General features: G+C 43.0%; 1 protein-coding gene across 1 annotated transcript in view; it reads left to right on the forward strand.

Annotated features, from left to right (window-relative positions):
* Window positions 1–27213, forward strand: part of DNAH3 (dynein axonemal heavy chain 3) — a 195806-nt gene that overhangs the window by 149121 nt on the left and 19472 nt on the right. Inside the window, exons 49-54 of the mRNA XM_027126693.1 lie at window positions 784–1450; window positions 2672–2837; window positions 4745–4961; window positions 7243–7425; window positions 11335–11533; window positions 22321–24462. Coding sequence (XP_026982494.1) covers window positions 784–1450; window positions 2672–2837; window positions 4745–4961; window positions 7243–7425; window positions 11335–11533; window positions 22321–24462 — 3574 coding nt within the window. The remainder of the gene's footprint in view (window positions 1–783; window positions 1451–2671; window positions 2838–4744; window positions 4962–7242; window positions 7426–11334; window positions 11534–22320; window positions 24463–27213) is intronic.

Genomic DNA, 27213 nt, shown 5'->3' on the forward strand with positions numbered 1-27213 from the left:
TTTTTTTTTTTTTTTTTTTTTTTGCGGTATGCAGGCCTCTCACTGTTGTGGCCTCTCCCGTTGCGGAGCACAGGCTCCGGACGCGCAGGCTCAGCGGCCATGGCTCACAGGCCCAGCCGCTCCACGGCACGTGGGATCTTCCTGGACCGGGGCACGAACCCGTGTCCCCTGCATTGGCAGGCAGACTCTCAACTGCTGCGCCACCAGGGAAGCCCTCTCTTTTCTATTTTGATATAAGTAAAGTTTTAAGCCTATGTATTTGCATCATCTAGTTCTACCTCTATTCTTAAGAAGCTACAATTTCTCCAAAGAAAAAATTACAAGTGTTTCATGTTGCATCCAGGGGCCAAGTGCAGAAGCACTGCCAGTTTTTAATATCAGGAAGAAGAGGCATCTAAAACATTTCTACTCTAGGTACAGAGTGGGGACCAGGGAAATGCCCGCACTTCTATTTGGTGAAGGAGCAAATACATTAAAAATGATGCCATCTTTCGACTACCTCCTCTTGGGATCTTACAATCTGACCACCAATGTTTTAATCACTTAGCAAACAGATTGACCCTTGCTTTCACACTCTTTTCTCAAATGTCCTTTCATCATAGTCTTTACAACCACGAGATCCACATATTTTGTTTAAAGAAAAAAAAATGTTGATGAACCATGACTTTGAAGAATGCTCAGAGGAAACAAATACATCCCCTGCTCCCTCCCTCTACATCTCTCAGTACCATGGTGGCTGGGGCTACTGGCTGAATGCCTAGTTGAGACTTACCTTTCCCACAGGTCCTCGTCCACCTGTCACCCACTGGAAAGATAGTTGATGATAATATCCGTAGCCTCTTCTTTGGAGATTTCTTCAAGCCAGAAAGTGACAAAAAAATCTATGATGAGATCACTGACTTAAAACAGCTCACAGTGGTCATGGAGTATTACCTGGAAGAGTTCAACAACATCAGCAAGGCCCCCATGTCCTTGGTCATGTTCAGGTTCACCATCGAGCACATCTCCAGGATATGCAGGGTCCTGAAGCAGAACAAAGGCCACTTGCTGCTGGTGGGCATTGGGGGCAGTGGGCGGCAAAGTGCCAGCAAACTGTCCACATTCATGAACTCATATGAGCTGTGCCAGATCGAGATCACTAAGAGCTACTCAGGCAATGACTGGCGAGAGGACCTGAAGAAGATCATGCTACAGGTCGGTGTGGCCTCCAAGAGTACTGTGTTCCTCCTCACCGATAACCAGATCAAGGACGAGTCATTCATTGAGGACATCAACGTGCTTCTGAACACGGGAGACGTGCCCAACATCTTCCCCGCTGACGAGAAGGCTGACCTTGTGGAGAAGATGCAAATGGCAGCAAGGACAGAAGGCGAGAAGATTGAAGCCACTCCTCTTTCTATGTATAACTTCTTTATTGAGAGAGTAAAAAACAACCTTCACATTGTCCTTGGTAAGAAGAAGCAAATTCAGTTTGCCCTTTTCCTCTGGGTATTTCAGGATCTCCTGTGCCTTAAGTCCGTTCCTCTTACCGTGGTACCAGGAATGATCCAGACAAGGCACTCACTCGCCCACGGGTCAGTGCCTAGAATTCCTTTGGAAACTTCCACTGTCCTGAACAACTGTTTCAAACCTGTTCCACTCTCCTCAGTTCTCGGAATTCTCCTCTGAACCCTCTCCTTCCTTTTAGTACAGTACCCGGCAACCTCACAGAACAGCACCTGGAGTTCTTCTCTCTATGAACGATATCTCCAGTCTATCCAGAAACTTAGGGGTCGTGTTTAATACTTCTCTCTTATTACCATGTCCTGTCAGTTTTCGCCTTCTCTCTCGCATATCTACCCACTTATCTCTACCTCTGCCACCTTCATATTAGCTAAGCCGCTATCATCTCACCCAGACCTCACCTCTACAGCCTTCTAACTGTTCTATGTCTACTCTGTCCATTCCAGACCTTTATGTTCCACTGAGTCAGGATGGGGATTTTTTTTTCATGTATTGCAAATGTGATCGTTGTTTATTTACACACATACACAAATTAAAACACCTAAATTGCTTTCTATTCAGATAAAGACCAAAATTCCTAACCTATAGTCTTATAAGGCAACCTGCCAGGCTGTCCCCTGCATCCTCTCCACTCTCATCTCCAACCAAGCTTCCCCTTCTCTCTTTTTTAGCCACGCTGACCTCCTCACACTTTCACCTGTGCATTATGCTTCCTCCCACCACACTGGGTCTAAATAAACAGTGAAGGGAATTTGGAGCATAGAATCCAACCTCTGTGGTTGGATGGGGATGGGGTCAGAAACAAGCTGATGGCCCCACAGCTCCCTTATGTCTGTGAGTCAGGACAAACAGAGCACGTGGGTCAAAGGGCTCAAACCACTCTGGCTATGTGACCCTAAGGATCTGGAAGGGACAATGTGGATACTGGAGATGAGCCAGAAGGTATTGTAATAAACGGAATTCCCATCACAAAGTGTCCTGAAAATATCCCATGATTCCCCCTGTGCTTCCCAGGCACTCATCCTGACTATTCCCAGTCACACCCTGGAGTGCCAATAGGAAACATGACTGCTCCCTTACCCCACCAGAATCCTTGGAAAGACCTGCCTGTCCCTTTCAGCCTCCTTGACTTGGAGAAAGAGAACTAACGAAGTCTACTTTTCATTAGCCATGAGTCCGATTGGGGACGCCTTCCGGAACCACCTGCGGATGTTCCCTTCCCTGATCAATTGCTGCACAATTGACTGGTTCCAGTCTTGGCCCACAGATGCCCTGGAATTGGTAGCCAACACATTTCTAGAAGATGTGGAGCTCGATGACAATATTCGGATAGAGTAAGTGTTAGCTGCATTTTAGTACGGCAACCAAATATTTCAAATGAAAATCTAGATATTGGCTCTATTCTTGTTGCTGTTTCAAAACTTATCATTTTATGTAAAAAAAAGTCTTATATTTTTAAATCACATTTAGATATTTAATAAAACACCTTTGCTGATAAAGAATAACATTTCATTGTTCAGAATTGTCCTAGGGATGCACTGTTGTCATAGCTATGAGAACCTGGATATAATACTATTGCTATTTCAATAGTCTTAGAGCATGCATTCTCAAGAGGGGTGATATTGCTGCCAAGGGGATGAAAACTGGTTCTTGTGAGGATTTTTTGTTATGAAAATAACTTTTTTTTTGTATAAAGCACAGATATACAAACGAAAAAAAAAAGCACTGAATTTTGGCTACAGTAAGAGAAGGGTTAAGACTGTTGACCACTCTAGGTGTCCCATGAAGGCAGGGGTCATATCACCTTCTTGTATACTTCTGTATCCTTAGTGCCTAGCAAGTGCCTGGTACATAGTAGGTTCAATTACTGCTTATTAAATGAATGAATAGAAAATGAAGGAATAGGTAGCAGTCAGAATATTCATGGCTTTTAAGAACTTTGAACTTTGTTCTCTAGGTCAGAAGACCCTTAACCTGGGTCCATAGGCTCATGAACAGAATTCAGAGGGACAGTGAATGTGAGTGGGGAAAAAGTACATCTTCGTTTTCACTGACATCTAACTGATACTTTGTATTTCTTTCAACGAATGTAGGCAATAAACCCCAGAAGGATTGTGTGACTTTGTTACCAGTAGGAATCACAGTTATTTTCATAACTCACTCAGTCATTACAGATGCCCCAAATATATCATTTCCTTGAAAATGATGGTAGTTGTTAGATCTGCTGTCCAGTCTTACTATTTAATGCCACAGTCGGCAAATGATGATCCGTGGACCAAGTCTAGTTCACAGCCTGTTTTCGTAAATAATGTTTTATTGGGAAACAGCCATGCACACTACAGTGGCAGAGTTGAATAGTTGCTCTTGAGACCATGTGGCTCACAAGGCCTAAATTTTTTTTTTTTTTAATTTTTGGCTACGTCACGTCTTAGTTGCGGCACGTGGGATCTTGGTTGGGGCGTGCGGGATCTTTCGTTGCAGCGCACGGGCTCTTTGTTGTGGCGCACAGCCTTTTCTCTAGTTGTGGCCTGCAGGTTTTCTCTCTCTAGTTGTGGTGCACAGGCTCCAGAGCACATGGGCTCTGTAGTTTGCGGCACACAGGCTCTCTAGGTGAGGCACATGAGCTCAGTAGCTGTGGTGCGGGCTTAGTTGCCCCGCGGCATGTGGGATCTTAGTTCCCTGACCGGGGATCAAACCCACATCCCCTGCATCAGAAGGTGGATTCTTTACCACTGGACCACCAGGGAAGTTGTCCCACAAAGCCTAAAATATTTACTATCTGGTCCTTACCAGGAAGAATCTGCTGATCCCTGATTTAATGCATAAATAAAATCACACATATTACTATATCATAAATTTGGTTTTTAAAATATTTTGAAAACTCTTTCAACATAATTGGTTTCCTTTGTAACCCTCTATATATTATATTATGCATTTTAAAACATTATTCTGCAAAGTCCAGAGTCTTCACCAGACTGACCAAGGTTAAGAACTCCAGCTTAAGCCCTGGTGAGTCACAAAAGTGATTAAAGATAGAAATTACCTAATCAAAGATCATTCTAGGAAGAATATATACTTCCCCAATCATTCTCGAGGCTCTGTTGACATGCTTCAGAGAATTTGGGATTCTAGTAGGCCATAGTGAGCGGCTTTCTCACATCCTCGCATCCGTGAACCGAGGCTGTACTGGATCTCTCTGGAGCACGTTGGGCCTGCCTGACCACCTTTGTGTCCTCGGCAGGGTCATCTCCATGTGCAAATATTTCCAGGAGAGTGTGAAAAAGCTGTCGCTTGATTATTACAACACACTTCGCAGACACAACTACGTCACCCCCACCTCCTACCTCGAATTGATCCTAACCTTCAAGACGCTCCTGAATAGGAAGAGGCAAGAGGTGGATATGATGAGGAACCGCTACCTGACAGGCCTGCAGAAACTTGAATTTGCTGCTTCACAGGTGAGCGCTGCCAAAATAGTACAGGGACAAAGGGGTCCAAGACCGATTGGATGCGGTAAAGCACTTGTTCAGGTGCAGAAGTCAAGAGAGCGCCAAATAAAATAAAGACAGCAAAAAAAAATAAAAAAATAAAAAATAAAAAAAATAAAGACAGCCTCTGACCCTGTGCTCGCAGAGCTCACCTCACTTGCTTGGCCTAAACCCAGCCCTGTCTATCTTTAAGATTTTGATGTTTTGTTCATCATGGATCTTTTTGAACTAATTTTAACTTTTTACAACATTACAGTAAAATACTATTTATCTTGAATACTGAGTTCTTTGGAGCCCGCTTAAATTTTGTGCCCAAGGCAAGTGCCTTACCCACCTTACCCCTGCCCCAGCCCTGGATACTCTCGTGGGGAACTGGGCAGAATAAGACAGTGGTTAAGAGCAGGGCCTGGACTCAAATTCCAGCTTTATAACTTATCAGCTATAGAACCTTGACGATGTTATTTCACCTCTTAGGGCCTAGTTTCCTCTTCTATAAAAAGAAGTGATAATAACAGGCTTCACTTCATAGGGCTATTATGAAGATTAAATGAGCTGACACAAGTGTAACCCTTAGCAAAATGCCTGGCATATAAATTAGTGATTGATTTGTGCTTGAGCCTCTTGACACAACCACACTAAGGCATGGATTTTCAGCACCAATAAAGAACTAAGGAAGGGATATATGTATATGTATAACTGATTCACTTCGTTATAAAGCAGAAAGTAACACACCATTGTAAAGCATTTATACGCCGATAAAAACGTTAAAAAAAAAAAAAAGAACTCAGGCAACTGAATGGTTTGCAGTAGGTTGACCTGTCAGTGAGTATAGCAGACCCACCAACATGCAGCACAGGGATGGGAAAGAACATCAGGGGTGCCTCTGTTGCTCTGCTCCTGCAGTTGCTGGGTCCACTTCAGGGTCCTTAGCTTTCAGAGAGATGTTGAAAATTGGAGTCTCTCCAGACAAGGGTGAGCAAACTGTGTTGAGCAGCAAAATGACCTGAGACAGTCTAGACCAGTAAGGAGAATGTGGTGCCAGTTAACATTACGTGAGCCCTACCACGTGCCTGGTGCTGTATATGAGGAAGGTACTGTTATCACCACATTACGCACAAAGAGACCAAGGACCCAGAGAGGCCAGGCAACTTGCCCATGATCACACAGCTTCATGAGTAGCTGGTGCAAGTTGTGAGGCCAAAACTGAAACTTAGGTCTGCGTGACTGCAGAGTCTGTGTTCCTAATCAGGCCAGCATGCTATGCTTCTTCTCTCATGTGGGCTTTCTGTGGACAGTGGGTTCAAGGTCATGAAACTCTCTTCAGGTAAGCATCTGAGCTGCCTTCCAAGGCAGAATCAGGACCAGTGGGGAAAAACTGCCTGGGGGTAAATTCCAGCTCCTTATCTGGAAATCTAATGTGTTCAGCTGCCTGAAAAATGGCCCAGCTCCCCTGAGAGGTGGTGAGCTCCTCACCGTTAGGAGTGTTCAAACAGTGGCCAGAAAACTACTTGGCAGAAAACTACTTTTCTAGAGAGCATCAGACTGTTGGGAACAAATGGCCTTGAAAGTTCCTTCTATCCCAGCTCTCTCAGTCATGTATGATTCCTTCACAGCCTTAAAAAATGTAGAGTTTTTTTCCTCCTAACTTTCTTTTGTTCTGTCTTTCGCTGCCCCCAACACTAGAGTGTAGGCTCAATGCAGGAGGAATATCTTTTTTTTTTTTTTTTTTTTTTTTGCTGTACGCGGGCCTCTCACTGCTGTGGCCTCTCCCGTTGCGGAGCACAGGCTCTGGACGCGCAGGCTCAGCGGCCATGGCTCACGATCCCAGCCGCTCCACAGCATGTGGGATCCTCCCGGACCGGGGCACGAACCCGTGTCCCCTGCATCGGCAGGTGGACTCTCAACCACTGCGCCACCAGGGAAGCCCCAAGGAATATCTTTTTTTTTTTTTTTTTGGAATATCTTTTTTTAAGTGTTGTATCTTTAAAAAAATTTTTTGTTTACTGTTATATGTATAGTGCCTACCACAGAGCTTGGTAACTACAACACATAGCATGAACTCAGTAACAAAATATTGAAAGATCAAAGAGAGAAACTCCAGCCAACAAATATGTACCCAGTACCATTAAAATCATTAGTATTTTCTGCGTGTGTCATAGGTTAGAGAATCGTTTCAACTTTTGCCAGCCATGCCATTTTTGGCATTGACATAGCTGACCCTGCACCCCTCCCACCTTCCTCTCCTTGTTAGGTGGCCGTCATGCAAGTAGAACTGACTGCCCTCCAGCCCCAACTCATTCAGACCTCTGAGGAGACCGCTAAGATGATGGTGAAAATTGAAGGGGAGACGCGAGAAGCCGATGCCAAGAAACTTCTGGTGCAAGCCGATGAAGAAGAAGCCAATGCTGCTGCCGCCATTGCTCAAGGAATCAAGGTATAAACTGTGAGAGAGAAGAAAGGGAATCCGCATTTTCAGGGTTCATCTGTTATCTCACTAGAGCCTAACAAAGTCTTGCAGAATATGCATGGTCATGCCCATCTTGCAGAGGAAAGATGTGAGGCTTGAAAGGATGCTTTCCCAGCATCACACAGCCAGTAAATGACACCTGGCTCTCTCCAGGAAGCATTACTGTTTTACAAATACTCTCCATCTCGCTCAGCGACAGGTCCTGTAAGCCCCAACAAGATCTAAGCTTATCTCTTATTACTTTCCCCTCGTTGACTCTTCTGGCCACACCAGCCTCCTAGCTATTCCCCAAACAAACACAAGGCATGTTCCCATCCCAGGGCCCTTGCACTGGCTCTTCCCTCTGGCTATCTCCTTCACCTCAATCATGTTTTTGCTCAGATGTGGCTGGCATGTCATAGGTGTGGAGTAAATATTTGTCAAATGACAGATTATTGAATCTAGAGGACCCCATTTGAAGGTAATTCTTATACCAAAGAAGAACAGTCCTGGGAAGGGCTTCACCTATATTCAGACATTAGAAGAAAATCTGATTAATGTTCATGTTATATATTTCCCCAAGCACTTTCAAGTATACGGTTCCATTATCACAATGACTTTGGACTTACTAATGACAGCCATCAATGTCTAGAAGTCAACAACACTGAGGTTCAGTGGTGAATTGACTTTGCAGAGCCGCACAGCTAGTTGGTGGGATCAGACTCCAAGGCTCTTGGCACTTAGCTGAAGATGCTTGTCCCTGTGTCTCCACTTAGCAGTTAGAAATTTCTTCTGACCATTCTTCAAACAAGAGCTTGCTTCCAAATAAAATGGTTTGCTTACATTGGTCGATTCTTTTTAAGCTAATGGATCATTTCTTTCCCCCATAACAAGGATAATAAATGATGTCAGGAGTACTGCAGAGTTGATTACATTTCATCTGCAAGCACTGTGCTTCACACGCCTCAAACAGCCCTACTGCTCTGTGCACTGCTAAGCCACAGAGGTCATTTTTATTTTATTTTTTGGGGTGTTTTTTTGGGGGGGCCTGTGTCAGGTCTTAGTTGTGGCCCACACGCGGGGTCTTCATTGTGCAGCGTGTGGGCTCCAGAGTGTACAGACTCAACGCGCTTCTCTCTAGTTGTGGCTGGCGAGCTCAATAGCTGCGGCGTGCGGGCTTAGTTGCCCCACCCTGCGGCATGTGAGATCTTAGCTTCCCGACCAGGGATGGAACCTGCACCCCCTGCATTGTAAGGCGGATTCTCAGCAACTGGATCACCAGAGAAGTCCCCACAGAAGTCATTTTTAATTATAATTTTTTTAATCATAGAAACAAATGGTGTCGTAACACATACAAAAGAATTTTTAAGAGCTCAACTTTAACACCTTTCCAATTTTCCAAGTTTTCCTCTACTTCCTGTTTATACACGTGGATAGTTCTGGTATTGCAATCATAGCATAATTGTGATTTGCTTTATGCTTTTTAATTTCCTTAACAGCTTATCACAAATGTTTTTCCAAAATGTCATATAATCATTTTAATGACCATTTTAAGTAGGTGCTTCACCTCTCAAGTGGCCATTCCCCTATTGGGCATTGAAGTCTGTTCCTTCCTGCCTTGCTTTCAGTGTTTCCAGAGTATCAACTGGAATCTCTCAACAGAGCTTTGGAGTTTTAAAAATGCAAATGCCCAGACTCCACCCAGACTGAATGAATCAGAATCTCTGGGTGTGGAGCCTGACCGTGAGGATGCCCTAAATGCTCCTCAGTGACTCTGATGCAGAGTCAGTGTTGAGAATCACTGCTAGAGTTTGTAACTCTAAATGTTACAATTAGAGGCCTTTTGAGTCACTTTAACAAACAAACTTGCTAGAATCCAGGCCTCAACCTTAGGAAAGAAGCAGAGCTACCGGGCCACTAGTTGTCTGGCACATTATAAGAAAGTGACACAGAACTATCAATAATAGGACACCAGGGGCACCTGGGATGGTTGAAATCTACTGAGGATCCAAAGATGTAGCTGAGCCAATACCTGTAGTCTCCTCGGCCACCAAACCCTTTCTGAAGCTGGTCATGAGAAGCAGCAGGGGGCAGCTCTGGTCCTTCCCCTCGTCTTGCACTCTGGCACATATCCTAGGGCTGATGAAGGGGCAAACTAAGTTGCCCCTGGGACTGAGCCATTCTTACCATCCAAAGCAGGACGTTCCATTTTGATACTGGGGACATCTAACGTGGCTCATCTGAGGGTGGGAGTTAATATAAGGAAGCCAAATAAAACCTTGCTATAAATGTATAGGAAAAGCAGAAAACCTAAAATAAAGAATCCATGATATACACACGCGTGTATATATACACATGTGCACACACCTGTATGTAAGAAGGTGGAACCTCCTTTATTTTGTTTGCTTATCACAATAAACGTGCAGGACATAGACTTCGACACATGCTACTTTTAACATTCTCTTTTGAAGTTTCACTTCAGTCATGGCTGTGTGATCAGTCCCTGCGCTGGGAGACTAACAGAAAATTCACTGAGTGGGGAGCCAGGGGCCCAGGATTGGAGCTTGGCTCGTTGACTAGCCAGCTTTGTGACCTTGGCTAACTCATTTTCCCTCTCGAGTCCTCGTTTCATTGTTGTTGTTGGAGGAGGATTTGGTAATTGAACTGCTAAATGCAGTTGTATTTGCAGGGGATTGGGTCCAGCCCTCCCCACCCCACCCCACCCCCCGGCCCACCCCACAGATACCAAAATCCGCAGATGCTCAAGCCCCTGCCGTCTGCCCTCTGGACCCGTGGTTGCAAATCTACAGGTACAGAGGGCCAACTGTAATCTATGAAATTCTGAAATCTTACAATGTTAATCTTCCCTTTTTTTAAAAAAATTGAGATATAATTCACATACCATTAATATTCACCTTTTTAAATCATGCAACTCAGAGGTTTTAGATTATTCACAAAGTGGTACAACAATCACCACTATCTACTTCTAGAACATTTTCGTTACCCAAAAAGAAACCTGTACCCATTAGCAGTCGCTAGCCATTTCTCCCTCTGCCTAGCCCCTGGCAACCACTAACCTACCTTCTGCCTCTGTGGATTTTCCTTTTACGCACATTTCATGTGAATGGAATCATAGAGGGGGTGGCATTTTGTGTCTGTCTGGCTGCTTTCACTTAGCATAATGTTCTCAAGGTTCATCCGTTTTGTTGCATGAATTGTCACTTCATTTCTTTTTATGGCTGAATAATATTCCATTATGTTAGCTTTGCTTTCAAACAAAGAAATAATGGGCAAAACATATACGGTCTCCTTTTCCCAGAACTCACTACCCAGCTCTAATCTCTATCCCCATTCCTCCTCCTGAAAGTCTTGCCTTAAACTCCACCCTGTCCCCAGCTCCACCCCTACCCCATCTCTGAGCTACAGTGCATCCCAGACCCTCACCCCATCTCTGACATTCTCCCACCCCCCATGCCTTATTCTTCCCCAAACTTGCCCTAATCCCCTTCCCATCTGTCACTCACCCCTAGGCTTCATTCTTTACTTCATCTTCTCAACCCATCCTTGATCAATGGGTATGAGGTCACTGACTGCATATATCTCTTGGGAATTCGTTAAAAACCAAAAGCATGATTTTTTTAAGATCGCAAAACAGGTAAATTCTCAAATGTCCAAGGCATCCAAACCACAGCTCCCAAATGCGTGCATGCTTCCCTGCTGCCTGTGAGAGCCACCCTCGCCATGCAAACCTCCGGGAGGGAGCAGTGTCCTGGAAGGACACTGGGGCGGGAGGCACCTCTTCTCCCTTCTGCTGCTTCCCCCAGGAGCAGAGCTTGCTTCACGCCCGGTGTGCCGGGCGCCAGGCACTCACCCCTTCTGTCTCTGTACCGCCTGCAGAACGAATGTGAAGGGGATCTGGCAGAGGCAATGCCGGCTCTGGAGGCTGCACTCGCTGCACTGGACACCCTGAACCCGGCAGACATCTCACTGGTGAAGTCGATGCAGAACCCACCAGGTCCTGTCAAGCTGGTCATGGAGAGCATCTGTGTGATGAAGGGGCTGAGGCCAGAGAGGAAGCCGGACCCTAGTGGCAGCGGTAACCACCCCACAAACCCGCACCCCTCCCGACCCAGTGGCCTGCACGGGCTGTGCTCCCCTGGCAGGAAGGCTGCCAGCACCCCCGCTCATCCGGCCCCAGGCCTGCAGGCAGTATCATGGTGTCTTGGGGGAAATAAGAAAGGCACCAGGATGCGTGTGCGCTCACTTGTGTTTCTTCACCATCCTCTCTCCTCTCAGTCAGTAAGGAAAATGCAGCCATCTTTGGGTGAAGCCAAGCTCAGTCAAGGCCCCTGCCTACAAATCATTACAAAAATGAAGGTCATGGAGACAAGAGGACTGATAGAGAGCAAGCACACAGAGTAGTGTGTGGGTGAAAGGAAGAGAGAGAAACAGAAAGAGCTAGAGAGAGAAAGATAAAGGAGAAACAGAAAAAGAGACAGACACAGAAAGAGATACCCAGAAGAAAAACAGATAAGAGAATGAGACAGAGACAGAGACAGAGAGATGGAGAGAAAGAGATAGAGACTGAGAAATAAATGGGGAGAGACCCAGACACCTAGACGCCTTCATATGCAAGCACATAGACACGAAGAGATCCTGAACAGGGAGAGGGAGGTTGGGAGGGAAAGAAATCAGGAGGGAGAAAGACAAAAGGTGGGGAGGTGAATGAGGGAGGGAGAGACTCTTAACCATGTCAGATACAGAGAGACAGAGAGAGAAAGATATGGGCGGGAGAGAGAAACAAACAAAAACAGGCAGAGAGACAGAAAAGCTGAAAGTGAGAAATGGAGACAGAGACCCCCAGAGATACAGAGACATACGAAAATAGAGAGTGAGTGGGAAGAAGAGACCAGAAAGAAGAGAGACAGAGACAGGGAGACAAAGACACACAGAGAGAACAGGAGAGGTCTGGGTTGGGGACGGGGTGAGGAGGAACAAGAGCTGCTGGTGAAGGATTAGAGGGAGAGAGACAGGGGCAAGGGAGGGAAAGACTGAAACTGATGGGCCTGAGGAAGACAAGGAAACAGAAACTTAGAAGAGGAGAGAAAGGAATAGGGGAGGGAAAGAGGAAAGCTTATATAATCAAGCCTTAGAAGCATGAATAGGTGAAAATTCATTCTTAAAATCCAAATTAGATGCAGGATCTTGCAGTAAAACCAGTGTCTTAGAATTGAACAAGGACTTTATAAACCATCTCCAGTGATATTTCCTATCTTTTGAATCTTCGTATCCTTCAAACAGTCCTGCTGTTCCTCCATTCCTTCCGATGTGTTAGAAATTTCTGATCCCTCATTTGGGAGACTCTGGCTTCTGCTTCCCATTGTTTATCATTCCCTCTTCCTTGGCTGGTTTCAGGCCAAATAACACATGAAGAAATGCAAAGGTGATCAGGATTGACAAGCAGGGAGCAGACATTACAGGAGACTCCTCTAGGGGAGCAGCTGAGGTATAATCTGGCTGCACCCTGGAATCACCTGGCAGTTTCAAGAATGCTAAAGCCCCTGCCCCCACTCCTAGAGATTCGTATTCCTTTGGTCTAGGGTGTGGCCTGAGCATTAGTATTTTTCTTAAAGCTCCCAGGTGATTCTAAGGTGCAGCCAGGATTGAGAACTGCTGAGATACGCAAAGCATGGCCAGGTCACAAAAAATCAGTTTTCTTCCTGTATCATTGATGGTGGGCACAGGATGCATCATTCACCTTTCTTATTTTAAAATTGAAATGAATTTTGGGTACTATTCATGTAACCCACAGAATTTAGCCAGTACATTGGGACGGAGCAGAAGAGCAATTGAATTAGTTTTGGGTACCTTGAATTTAAACAAAGCAGATCATTTCCTAGAATGCAAACAAAAACTTTCATGGGAAATATTTCTTTGGTGTCTAAGCTTGCTTTAGGAATAGGACATATTTGACCTGTTGTACCTAATATGATATCTCAAGTACAATTTTTTTTGATGAGCCTGAACTTGGCAAGGGTTTATAATTACCTGAGTCAAAGAGTTTGACTTTTTTCTAACACATTAACAAAAGGAGCACTGCCCTGGGATGGGATCTGGGCTCACTCATTCATTAGTCAGCATGAAGGCTGCTAAGGTGAATAGGGCCCTGCTTTGTTTCTGGGCAGACCAAGGACAGCCTTCTGTTTTGTTGCAAGTCTGCAAGCTGCTTCCCCCACCCTCACTCTTTGTCTGGAGACAGCCTCACTCACTTACTCACTCACTAGAAGGACTGATTCATCACAAGGACAGCCTAATGTGCTCCATCTGACCCACTTCCCATATTTGAAAACGAATATTCAAAACACATAGCCATGGATCCGGTTGCCCTCTTCATCTGTGACTGGGATAAGGGGCAACATTCATTCAATACATACTGAAAACTGATAATTAGGCACTGTGCCAGATTGTAGTAAACACAGAAGGAGCATACAAATTTTTTTAAATGTGTACTTGATTTATTATATTATGTTAGTTTTTGAGTGTACAGCATAGTGACTCAAAATTACTTTAAATTATATGCCATTTAAAGATATTATAAGGGGACTTCCCTGGTGGCGCAGTGGTTAAGAATCTGCTTGCCAATGCAGGGTGCACAGGTTTGAGCCCTGGTCTGGGAAGATCCCCCATGCCACGGAGCAACTAAGCCTGTGCGCCACAACTACTGAGCCTGCGCTCTAGAGCCTGCGAGCCACAACTACTGAGCCCGTGTGCCACAATTAACGAAGCCCACATGCCTGAAGCCCATGCTCCACAACAAGAGGCCACCGCAATGAGACCATGCACCACAATGAAGAGTAGCACCCGCTCGCCACAACTAGAGAAAACCTGCGCGCAGCAACAAAGACTCAGTGCAGCCAAAAATAAATAAATAAAATATAAATTTTTAAAAAAAAATTTAAAAAAAGATAAAGTTATTATAGGAATAAACCTACCTAAGGAGACAAAAGACCTGTATGCAGAAAACTATAAGACACTGATGAAAGAAATTAAAGCTGATACAAACAGATGGAGAGATATACCATGTTCTTGGACTGGAAGAATCAACATTGTGAAAATGACTCTACTACCCAAAGCAATCTACAGATTCAATGCAATCCCTATCAAACTACCAACGGCATTTTTCACAGAACTAGAACAAAAAATTTCACAATTTGTATGGAAACACAGAAGACCCTGAATAGCCAAAGCAATCTTGAGAATGAAAAACGGAGCTGGAGGAATCAGGCTCCCTGACTTCAGACTATACTACAAAGCTACAATAATCAAGACAGTATGGTACTGGCACAAAAACAGAAATACAGATCAATGGAACAGGATAGAAAGCCCAGGGATGAACCCATGCACATACGGTCACTTTATGTTTGATAAAGGAGGCAAGAGTGTACAATGGAGAAAAGACAACCTCTTCAATAAGTGGTGCTGGGAAAACTGGAAGCTGCATGTTAAAGAATGAAATTAGAACACCTTCTAACACCATACACAAAAAGAAACTTGAAACGGCTTAAAGACTTAAATGTAAGGCCAGACACTATAAAACTCTTAGAGGAAAACCTAGGCAGAACACTCTATGACATAAATCACTGCAAGATCCTTTTTGACCCACCTCCTAGAGAAATGGAAATAAAACCAAAAATAAACAAATGGGACCTAATGAAACTTAAAATCTTTTGCACAGCAAAGGAAACCATAAACAAGAGGAAAAGACAACCCTCAGAATGGGAGAAAATATTTGCAAGTGAAGCAACTGACAAAGGATTAATCTCCAAAATATACAGGCAACTCATGCAGCTCAATATCAAAAAAACAAACAACCCAATCCAAAAATGGGCAGAAGACCTAAATAGACATTTCTCCAAAGAAGATGTACAGATTGCCAACAAACACATGAAAGGATGCTCAACATCATTAGTCATTAGAGAAATGCAACTCAAAACTACAATGAGGTATCACCTCACACCAGTCAGAATGGCCATCATCAAAAAATCTACAAACAATAAATGCTGGAGAGGATGTGGAGAAAAGGGAACCCTCTTGCACTGTTGGTGGGAATGTAAATTGATACAGTCACTATGGAAAACAGTATGGAGGTTCCTTAAAAAACTAAAAATAGAATTACCATATGATCCAGCAATCCCACTACTGTGCATATACCCTGAGAAAATCATAATTCAAAAAGAGTCATGCACCACAATGTTCATTACAGCACTATTTACAATAGCCAGGACATGGAAGCAACCTAAGTGTCCATTGACAGATGAATGGATAAAGAAGATGTGGCAAATATATACAATGAAATATTACTTGGCAAGAAAAAGAAATGGAATTGAGTTATTTGTAGTGAAGCGGGTGGACCTAGAGTCTGCCATACAGAATGAAGTAAGTCAGAAAGAGAAAAACAAGTACCATATGCTAACACATATATATGGAATCTAAAAAAAAAAAAAATCTGAAGAACCTAGAGGCAGGACAGGAATAAAGATGCAGACGTAGAGAATGGACTTGAGGACACGGGGAGGGGGAAGGGTAAGCTGGGACGAAGTGAGAGGGTGGCATTGACATATATGCACTACCAAATGTAAAATAGCTAGTGGGAAGCAGCCACATAGCACAGGGAGATCAGCTCGGTGCTTTGTGACCACCTAGAGGGGTGGGATAGGGAGGGTGGGAGGGAGACTCAAGAGGGAGGGGATATGGGGATATATGTATACGTATAGCTGATTCACTGTGTTGTACAGCAGAAACTAACACAACATTGTAAAGCAACTATACTCCAATAAAGATGTTAAAAAAAATAAAATGATGCCAATCTAAAAAAATAAAGTTATAATAAAATAGTGACTATATTCCCTATGTTATACAATATATCCTTGTAGCTTATTTACTTTATTCATAGTCGTTTGTACCTCATAATCCCCTTCCCCTATATTGCTCCTCTCCCTCCCCTCTCCCCACTGGTAACCACTACTTTGTTCTCTATATCTGTGAGTCTGTTTGTTTTGTTATATTCATTAATTTGTTTTGTTTTTTAGATTCCACATACCAGTGATAACATACAGTACTTGTCTTTCTCTGTTGGACTTATTTCCCTAAGCATAATAGCCTCCAGATTCATCCACATTGCTGTGTGGCAGTATTTCATTCATTTTTATGACTAAGTAATATTCTATTGTATATATATATACCATATCTTCTTAATCCCATCGTCTCTTGATGGGCACTTGGGTTGTTTCCATATCTTGGCTATTGTAAGTAATGCTGCCGTGAACCTTGGGGGTGCATGTGTCTTTTTGAATTACTGTTTTTGTTTTTTCCAGATATATATCCAGGAGTGTAATTGCTGGATCAATTTTTAGTCTTTTGAGGAACCTCCATACTGTTTTCCATAGTGGCTGTACCAATTTACATTCCCACCAGTGTATTTGAGGGTTCCCTTTTCTCCACATCCTCTCCAACATTTGTTATTTGTGGTCTGTTTGATGATAACTGTTCTGACAGATGTGATGTGATACCTCACTGTGGTTTTGATTTGCTTTCTCTAATAATTAGCGATGTTGAGTATCTTTTCAGTGCCTGTTAGCCATCTGTATGTCTACTTGGGAAAAATGTCTTTTCAAGTCTTCTGCCCATTTTTTGGTTGGATTGTTTGTTTTTTAATATAGAGTTGTATGAACTGTTTATATATATTGGATATTAACCCCTTATCAGTCATATCATTTGTAAATATTTTCCCCCATTCAGTAGGTTGTCTTTTTGTTTTATCCATAGTTTCCTTTGCTGTGCAAAAGCTTTTAAGTTTCATAAGGTCCCATTTGTTTAGTTTTGCTTCTGTTTCCTTTGCATTAGGAGATGAATCCAAAAAAAATATTGCTATGATTTATGTCAAAGAGTGTTCTGCCTATGTTTCCTTCTAGGACTTTTGCGGTTTCCAGTCTTATATTTAGTTTTAATCCATTTTGAGCTTATTTTTATATATGGTGTGAGAAAATGTTCTAATGTCATTCTTTACATGTAGCTGTCCAGTTTTCCCAGCAGCACTTATTGAAGAGGTTGTCTTTTCCCCATTGTATATTCTTGTCGCCTATGTTGTAGATTAATGGACTGTGAGTGTGTTTATTTCTGGACTCTCTATTCTGTTCCATTGATCTTTGTATCTTTTTTTTTGTATCAACACCATACAAGGAGTCAAGGACTGTGATACCTTCAGCTTTGTTCTTTTTTCTCAAGATTGCTTTGGCTATTCAGGGTCTTTTGTGGTTCTATGTATGTTTTAGGATTATTTATTCTAGTTCTGTTTTTGGTATTTTGATAGGTTTTTGCATTAAATCTATAGATCCCTTTGGGTAATATGGACGTTTTAACAACATTAATTCTTCCAATCCAAGAACGTGGGATATCTTTCCATTTATTTGTGTCGTTTTCAGTTTCCTTCATCAGTGTTTTATAGTTTTCAGAGTACAGGTCTTTCACCTCCTTGGTTAAGTTTATTCCTAGGTATTTTATTCTTTTTGACATGATTTTAATGAGATTATTTTCTTGCTTTCTCTTTCATTATTAATGTATAGAAAAACAACAGCTCTCTATATATTAATCTTGTATCCTGCAACATTATTGAATTCATTTATCAGTTATTTATTGGTTAAATTTAATTTATCAGTTAAAATTATTATTTTTCTTGGAGACTTTAGGGTTTTCTATATATAGTACCATGTCATCTGGAAATAGTGACAGTTTTCCTTCTTCCCTTCCCTTCCACTCCCTTCTGGGTGCCTTTTATTTCTTTTCCTTGTCCGATTGCTGTGGCTAGGACTTCCAATAATATGTTAAATAGAAGTGGCCAGAATGAGCATCCTTATCTTGTTCCTGATTTTAGAGGAAAAGCTTTCAGCTTTTCACCATTGAGTATGATATTAGCTGTGGGTTTGTCATAAATGACCTTAGTTATGTTGAGATATGTTCCCTCTATACCAATTTAGATGAGCGTTTTTAATCATGAATAAATATTGAATTTTGACAGATGCCTTTTCTGCATCTATTGAGATGATCATGTGATTTTCATCTTTCCTTTGGTTAATGTGGTGTATCACATTGATTGATTTGTGGGTATTGAACCATTCTTGCATTCTTGGAATAAATCCCACTTGATCATAAAGTGATCTTTAGCTCGAAAGTGAGCCTCTTATAAGCAGCAGTCTTGTTTTTTTATCCAATCAGCCATTCTGTGTCTTTTGATTGGAGCATTTAGTCCATTGACATTTAAAGTGATTATTGATAGGTATGTACTTAATTGCCATTTTGTTACTTCTTTTCTGGTTGTTTTTGTAGTTCTCAGTTCTTTTCTTCTTTTAGTCTCTTGTGGTTTGATCATTTTCTTTAGTCTTATGCTATGTTCCTTTCTATTTTTTGTGTATCTATTGTAGATTTTTGATTTGTGGTTACCATGGGGGTCATATATGTTGACCTAAATTGTATCTACTTGTCTTAAACTGATAGTCATTTAAGCTTGAACACATTCTAAATGAGCTATGTTTTTCTACTCCCCTCCCCCATGTTTTGTGTTTTTGATGTCATACTTTACATCTTCATGTTTATCCCTTAACTGTTTATTGTAGTTATAATTGATTAAACAATTTTTGTCTTTTAATCTTATTTAAGCTTTTAAGCTTATTTAAGTGGTTGATCCACAGCCTCTTCTATATATTTGCCTTCACTAGTGGGATTTTCCCTTTCCTATAAATTCTTACTTCTTGTTATAGCCTTTTCTTTTCCACTTAAAGAAGACATTTTAACACTTCTTTTAGGTTTGGCTAGTATTGCTGAACTCTTAGGTTTTGCTTGTCTGAGAAGTTCTTTATCTCTCCTTCAATTCTGAATGATAATCTTGCTGGTAGAGCATCCTAGGTTGTAGGGTTTTTCCTTTAAGCACTTTAAATATATAATTTCACTGCCTTCTGGCTTGCAAAGTTTCAGCAGGAAAATCAGCTGATAGCTTTATGGGGGTTCCCTTGTATGTGACTCTGTTTTTCTCTTGCTGCCTTTAGAATCCTCTCGTTAATTTTTGCCATTTTAATTATATGTCTTGGCATGGGTCTCTTTGGGTTCACCTTGTTTGGGACTCTCTGTGATTCCTGGACCTGGATATCTGTTTCCTTCTTCAGGTTCAAGAAGTTTTCATCCATGATTTCATCCAATACATTTCGCCCCTTTTCTCTCTCTTTCTTCTCCTTCTGGAACCCCTATAATTCAAATGTTGGCACATTTAATGTTATTCCAGAGATCTCATTCATTGCTTCCTATTTTTCTTCTTATTTGTCTTTCTTTCTGCTCTTCTGATTGGGTGATATCTGTTATTCTATCTTCCAGATCACTAATGTGTTCCTCTGTATCATCTAGTCTGGTGTTAATTCCTTCCATTGTGTTTTTCATTTCAGTTATTGTATTCTTAGCTCTGACAGGTTCTTTTTTTTTTTTTTTTTTTGCGGTACGCGAGCCTCTCACTGTTGTGGCCTCTCCCGTTGCGGAGCACAGGGGCCGGACATGCAGGCTCAGCGGCCATGGTTCACGGGCCCAGCCGCTCCGCGGCAGGTGGGATCTTCCCAGACTGGGGCACGAGCCCACGTCCCCTGCATCGACAGGCAGACTCTCAACCACTGTGCCACCAGGGAAGCCCCCGACTGGTTCTTTTTTATATTTTCTAGTTCCTTGTCAAAATTTTCACTATGCTTATTTATTCTTTTCCCAAGTTCAGTTAGCATTCTTATTACTAATGCTTTGAACTCTTTATCTGGTAAATTATTTATTCCTGTTTCATTAGTTGTTTTTTAGGGTTTTTTCCTTGTTCTTTTGTTTCAAACATATTCCTCTGTCTTCTCATTTTGTTTAACTGTCTCTGTCTCTATGAAAGTACATGAAACAGTTACCTATCCCAGTCTCAAAGGAGTGTTCTTGTGTGGGAGTGTCCCTTTGCAGTCTATGTGTGCCCAGTGGCTTTGGTGGAAGAGCTGAATCTTGAAGTGAGCATGGGTCACATCTTTCCCCAGGGTCTGCTGGCAGCTATCACCTTGGTGGGAAGGGGGCTGGAGATGGAGGGGCTAGAGCCAGAGCTGGGTGTGAGATGAGCCTTCTCCTGTGCTGAGTGGTCATCACCACCCCGTCAGGGGCAGGGCAGGTCCCATGGTGCTGGAGCAGAAGCCCTGCGGGTTGGGTCCAAGCTGGTTCCATTCTCTGTAAATGTGTGTTCTCCCCCTCCCATCAATGGCACCTTTATCCCAGAGGGGAGCAGTTCTGGAGCGAGGGAGGCCAGAGCAGGCACCCTGTGTGGGCTAGGTGTGTGCTGGGATGGTCCCAGCACACCAGTCGGAGCTTCAGACAGCTCCTGATCCACTGCCTCCATGAGCTCCAGCAATGGATACCCTCATCCCATTAAGATGCAGTGCCAGGTCTGGACCAGCTCGGTCCACCCCCACCCCACCCCCACAAGTGCACACTCTCCGCAGCAATGGAAGCCTTCACCCTAGTGGGGAGCTACACCAGAGCTAGAGGAGCTGGGGCAGGCACTTGGTGCAGGCCGGGCACATACTGGGGCAGTGGTGGGAAGCTGGTCAGTGCCCCAGGCAGTTTCAATCTGCTTTCTTCATCGTGTTCCCAGGAGTAGGCAAGCTTGTGTGCACTCTTTATGAGTGGTGTCTCAGTTTGTCCTAAAAGTTCCACTGGTTTTCAAGTCAGCGGAAGGAATTTATCTTCCTGGTGCCAGACTCCAAGTGTGCCCAATATGTGTTTGAACTCCTCACTCCCAGGGAGGATCTCCAAGCCTGTGATATCCCCTCCTCTTCTGTATCTCCTCCTAGGGGCACAGGTCCCAACCTCATTGCTTCTCCTCCCTTCCTACCCAACTCCATGCGGATCTCTGTTTATAGCCTTGGTTGTAGAAGAGTCTTTCTGCCAGTCTACGGTTGGTTTTCAGTGAGATCTGCTCCACGTGTAGATGTACTTTTGATATGTTCATGGAGGGAAGTGAGCTCAGTGTCATACTACTCCGCCATCTTGTTCTCCCCAGAAGCTTACAGCTTTGAGGGAGAGACAGACAATCAAAACTAAACCAAAAAAAAAATCACAGATTGCCGTCAATGCTATAAAGAGAATGGATGTTCTAGCCTCTGAGATGAAAGAAAATGCTCCACAGAGAGGTGGCTTTTAAAATGAGCCTGAAGTCTGGCCAGGAGCCATCTAGATGCCATTTACAGCCTAGGTTAAGAGCTCATGGTAGCGAAGCACTTGGGATCATCAAGGAATTGAAGTAAGGTTCTTGTGACTGAAGACCAGGGAGCAAGGCAAGGATGAGGTGGGGAAGGTTGGAGGGCCACCCAGACCATGGTAAGAAGCTTGGGCTTTTTTTTTTAATTAAGATTTTATTTTTTCAGAACAGTTGTAAGTTCATAGCAAAATTGAGTTGAAGATACAGAGATTTCCCATATACCCCCTATTCCCATACATGCCTAGCCTCCCTCATTATCAACATCCCCCACCAGAGTGGTATATTTGTTACAACTGATGAACCTACATGGACACATCATTATATCCAAAGTCCATAGTTTACATTAGTATTCATTCTTGGTGTTATACATTTTACAAGTTTGCACAAATATGTAATGACATGTATCCATCATTATGGTATCATACAACATATCTTCTGCCTAAAAATCCTCTGTAAGACCTTAGATTTTTTTTTTTTTCTTTGCCAAATATGAGAAGTAGCCACTGCAGGGCTGTAAGTTTCAGGCAGAATGTCTTAATAATAGTCTTATCTCTGTTTTTTGTCCCAAACAGGTAAAATGACAGAAGATTACTGGGGGGTATCAAGAAAGATTCTCGGAGATCTGAAATTCTTGGAGAGTCTTAAGACATATGACAAAGACAACATCCCACCAATGATCATGAAGCGGATCCGGGAAAGGTTTATCGATCACCCGGATTTCCAGCCGGCTGTGATTAAAAATGTGTCATCTGCGTGTGAGGGTCTGTGCAAGTGGGTGAGGGCCATGGAGGTGTATGATCGTGTGGCCAAAGTGGTAGCTCCTAAACGGGAGCGGCTGAAGGAGGCTGAGGGGAAGCTGGACACACAGATGCAAAAACTGAACCAGAAGCGAGCAGAGCTGAAGACGGTGGAAGGCCGCCTCCAGTCCCTGAACGATGACTTTGAAGAGATGAATACCAAGAAAAAGGCGTTGGAGGAAAACATTGAAATCTGTTCCCAAAAGTTGATCAGAGCAGAAAAACTGATCAGTGGTCTTGGGGGAGAGAAGGACAGATGGACAGAAGCTGCCCGGCAGCTGGGTGTCCGCTATACTAACCTGACAGGGGATGTGTTGTTGTCCTCTGGGACCGTGGCTTACCTGGGGGCCTTTACCATGGATTATCGGGCTGAGTGCCAAAAGTGGTGGTTGGCCCAATGTAAGGACAAGGTCATCCCCGGCTCCAGTGACTTTAGTCTTAGCAACACATTAGGAGACCCTGTAAAAATTCGTGCCTGGCAGATTGCTGGGCTGCCCACTGACTCCTTCTCCATTGACAATGGCATCATTGTATCCAATTCCAGGCGCTGGGCCTTAATGATTGACCCTCAGGGGCAGGCCAATAAGTGGATCAAGAATATGGAGAAAGCAAATAGGCTGTCAGTCATCAAGTTCTCGGATACCAACTACGTGAGGACGCTGGAAAACGCTCTGCAGTTTGGTACCCCAGTCTTACTAGAAAATGTTGGGGAAGAGCTGGATGCCTTTATTGAACCCATCTTGCTCAAGTCCACATTCAGACAGCAAGGGGTTGAGTACATGAGGCTTGGTGAAAACATCATTGAATATTCCAGGGATTTTAAGTTATATATCACAACCCGTTTGAGGAACCCACATTATCTCCCTGAAGTCGCCATGAAAGTCTGTCTCCTCAACTTTATGATCACCCCCTTGGGCCTCCAAGATCAACTCCTTGGCATCGTGGCTGCCAAGGAGAAGCCAGAACTGGAAGAGAAAAAGAACAAGTTGATTGTGGAAAGTGCCAAGAACAAGAAGCAGCTAAAGGAAATTGAAGATAAGATCTTGGAGGTCCTTTCCCTTTCTGAGGGCAACATCCTTGAGGACGAGACTGCCATCAAAATTTTGTCCTCCTCCAAACTGCTTTCCGAAGAAATCTCTGAGAAACAGAAAATTGCTTCAGTGACAGAAATGCAGATCGACGAGACTCGGATGGGCTACCAGCCAGTGGCTGTCCACTCTGCCACCATCTTCTTTTGTATCTCTGACCTGGTCCACATTGAAACCATGTACCAGTACTCCCTGACATGGTTCATAAACCTCTACGTGCACTCCCTGGCCCATAGCAGGAGGAGCGAGGAACTAGAGCTACGAATTGAGTACATCATTGAACATTTCACTCTAAGCATCTACAACAATGTCTGCCGCTCTCTGTTTGAGAAGGACAAGCTGCTTTTCTCCTTCCTCTTGACGATAGGCATCATGAAAGAGAAAAAGCAAATTAACGAGGAAATTTGGTACTTTCTTCTAACTGGAGGCGTTGCCCTGGACAACCCCTTCCCCAACCCAGTTTCCGAATGGCTGTCTGAGAAGGCGTGGGCAGAAGTGGTTCGTGCATCCGCTTTGCCAAAACTGAAAGGCCTCATGGAACATTTGGAACAAAATGCTAATGAATGGAAGCTCATCTGTGACTCAGCCTGGCCCCATGAGGAGATGTTCCCTGGATCTTGGAAACTTCTTCCAGGTTTGGAGAGGATGGCGATTCTCCGATGTCTGCGGCCTGACAAAATGATTCCAGCCATTCGGAAGTTCGTTGCTGAACACATGGGAAACGTATACACTGAAGCCCCTACGTTTGATCTCCAGGGGTCCTACAATGATTCCAGCTGCTGCATACCACTGATATTCGTGTTGTCTCCGGGTGCAGACCCAATGGCAGGTAAGGGCAGAATGTTGTGTGAGGAATATTAAAAGCCCAGAATGCATGGATGGATGACAATAGCTTGTCCCTTACAGCAGGAATCTCAAATTCAAAGGGCTTTGAGGGTCAAGCAGTTAACAGACTAAGGCAGGGCTGGGGCGACATAAGACTTCTTCTCCTGCCTAAAGCGGGCAGCTGCTACTCAGCTCTTGTGCATTGTGCCGTCTGATAACGTGATCTCAGGATGACCAGACCATCTGCTTTTTCAAGAGCAACCAGAAAGGTAGAAATCACCCATTTTTAAATCCTGATATCTCATTCAGATTTTTTCTTAAAAAAAGCCAGGGCTAGATTGAGCCAAGTGACTGCTAGTTTATCACCTTTGTCTTAGACCATTTTCTCAGACTGTTGCTTCTCTCAGCTACGCTTCTTTCTTTTCTTTCAATTTTTAAATATTTTGAGTAATTAATGCTGCATGTAGTAAAAAAATAAAATAAAAATCAAACAACGCAAAAAGTATAGGACTATGGCTCCATTTTGTCCCCTCAAGGGACATTTGGGGAAACATTTTTGTTGTCAAAACTAGGGGGTGCTACTGGCATCTAGCAGATAGAAGCAAAGGATGCTGCTAACTGTCCTACAATGCCCAGGACAGTCCCTCACAACAAAAGATTATCCAGCCCAAAATGTAAATAGTACTGGGGTTGAGAAACCCTGGTATAAAGTGAAAGGTACATCTTCCTCCTAACCCTCTTAGAGACAACCACTACTAACAGTTTGTGTATGTTTCCAGAAAGTGTTTGTGCATTATAAAAGGGTGTGAGTTGTTGACAGAAATAGATTCGTTTTCTATTCTGTTGGGGAATCTTAAAGCTTTAGTTTTCTCTGTTGCTGAATGAAGAAAGAATACCAGAAATGCAAATGACATAGTTGGCAGTTCTGTGAAAGCTGAGGAATTTGACATGTATCCTGACCCGGTTAGAAAGCCAGCACTTCTCCTCAAAGGCAATCAGAGGAAGGCGCTGAAATGAACTGGTACCCTTTCCAGGTTCCTACACCCAAATTATTGTTGTTGTCAAGCTCAATTCATGACCCCTTTCTAGCATCTTTTCTCCTTCCCCTGTGTCCTTTCTGTGGCAGGCTTATACAAGAGAAATGAGGGGAAACCAGGAAAAGTAGAGAAGAGAAATGGGGACAAGGTCAGAATATGGTCTGTAAAATGATGATGCTGTGTTGGGAGAGGACAGGCCTGTAAAATCCAACGGTGTATGTAGCTTGTTCCTGTCCCTCTGTGCTAGAGGCTTGATTAGATTCAGCTGGGATAACTTCCCAGGAAACTGCAGGTACTGTGTCCCTCAGAGTGTGCCGTATTAGGAGGCACATACTGTCTGGTCATCTTTTTTCATTAAGATTGATCAGTGGGTTCAGGCATTGTCAGTGTGCTTCAGCTCGTGACTCCTCCACCGCCTCCTGTATAAAGTTTCCCATCAGCCTTTCACCTAATATGGTGGTTCTCAATCTTGGCTGCCCATTGAAAGTACTTAGGGAGCTTTAAGAAAATCTCCATGGAAAGACAAATACCGTATGATACCGCTTATATGTGGAATCTAAAATATGGCACAAATGAACCTATCTATGAAACAGAAACAGACTCGCAGACATAGGGAACAGACTGGTGGTTGCCTAGGGGGTGGGGGGTGGGAGAGGGATGAGTTGGGAGTTCGGGGTTAGTAGATGCAAACTGTTATATGTAGAATGGATGAACAATAAGGTCCTATTGTATAGTGCAGGGGACTATATTCAGTATCCTGGGACAGAACATAATGGAAAAGAATGTAAAAATGAATGTATATATGTGTATAACTGAGTCACTTTGCTGTACAGCAGAAATTAACACAACATTGTAAATTAACTATATACTTCAGTAAAAAAATAAATCAAAAGCAGTCAGTGAGAAAAACAAGATTACCTCTAAAGAACAGCAGTTAGACTGACAGCAAATGTTTCAATAGCAACAGTGCAATTTGTGGAATAATACCATCATTGTGCTAAAAGAAAGTATGCAAACGTAAAATCTGTCTTTCAAGAATGAGGGTGAAATAAAGAGGACATCTCAATTAAAAATTGAAAGAAAGAAGAAAAAAAAAAGAAAATCTCCATGTGCAGGCCTCACCCTCAACCAATTAAGTTAAAATCTTTGTAGGTGAGACCCAGGCACTGTGTTTTATAAAGCTTTTCAGGTAATTTCAGTGTGCAGCCAATGGGAACCACTGACCTAATGGTTTTATCAGCCTTAGAAAATCATTCCCCAGATCCATTATTTCATTAGGGGCTGCAAAATGATGATATTTTAATTCTATCATTCCTCCCACATTTATTAGCTGGAACTCTTCTATAAAGAAGGATTTTTCTTTATCAACTCTTTAGTTTACTCTAAATATAGTTCAAAAAGGACAGGCAGAAAAGATGCTTGGTTCATACTCTTTATTTACCAGCTTTCAGAATAGTGAATTGGTGCCCTAGTGACCTCCAAAGTTACTTAAGCAGTAAGATGGGGGTTTTTGGTACGATTATTAATGTATTAGTTTTAACATATTGGATGTTTCCAATATAGTGGTATTTTACTCCACTGCTGTCATTATTCTTTTTGATGCTCAGATTATTCAGTCATTGGCCTGTGGTAGCACCTCTGTATCAATATCCTTTTCACATACCCCAGTGGTTTTTTTTTTTTTTTTTTTTTTTTTTTTTTTTTGGCGGTACGCGGGC

The sequence above is a fragment of the Aethalodelphis obliquidens genome, unplaced genomic scaffold (assembly GCF_003676395.1).
Source record: "Aethalodelphis obliquidens isolate GAN/ISIS:26980383/991018 unplaced genomic scaffold, ASM367639v1 scaffold30, whole genome shotgun sequence".
Lineage (NCBI taxonomy): Eukaryota > Metazoa > Chordata > Mammalia > Artiodactyla > Delphinidae > Aethalodelphis > Aethalodelphis obliquidens.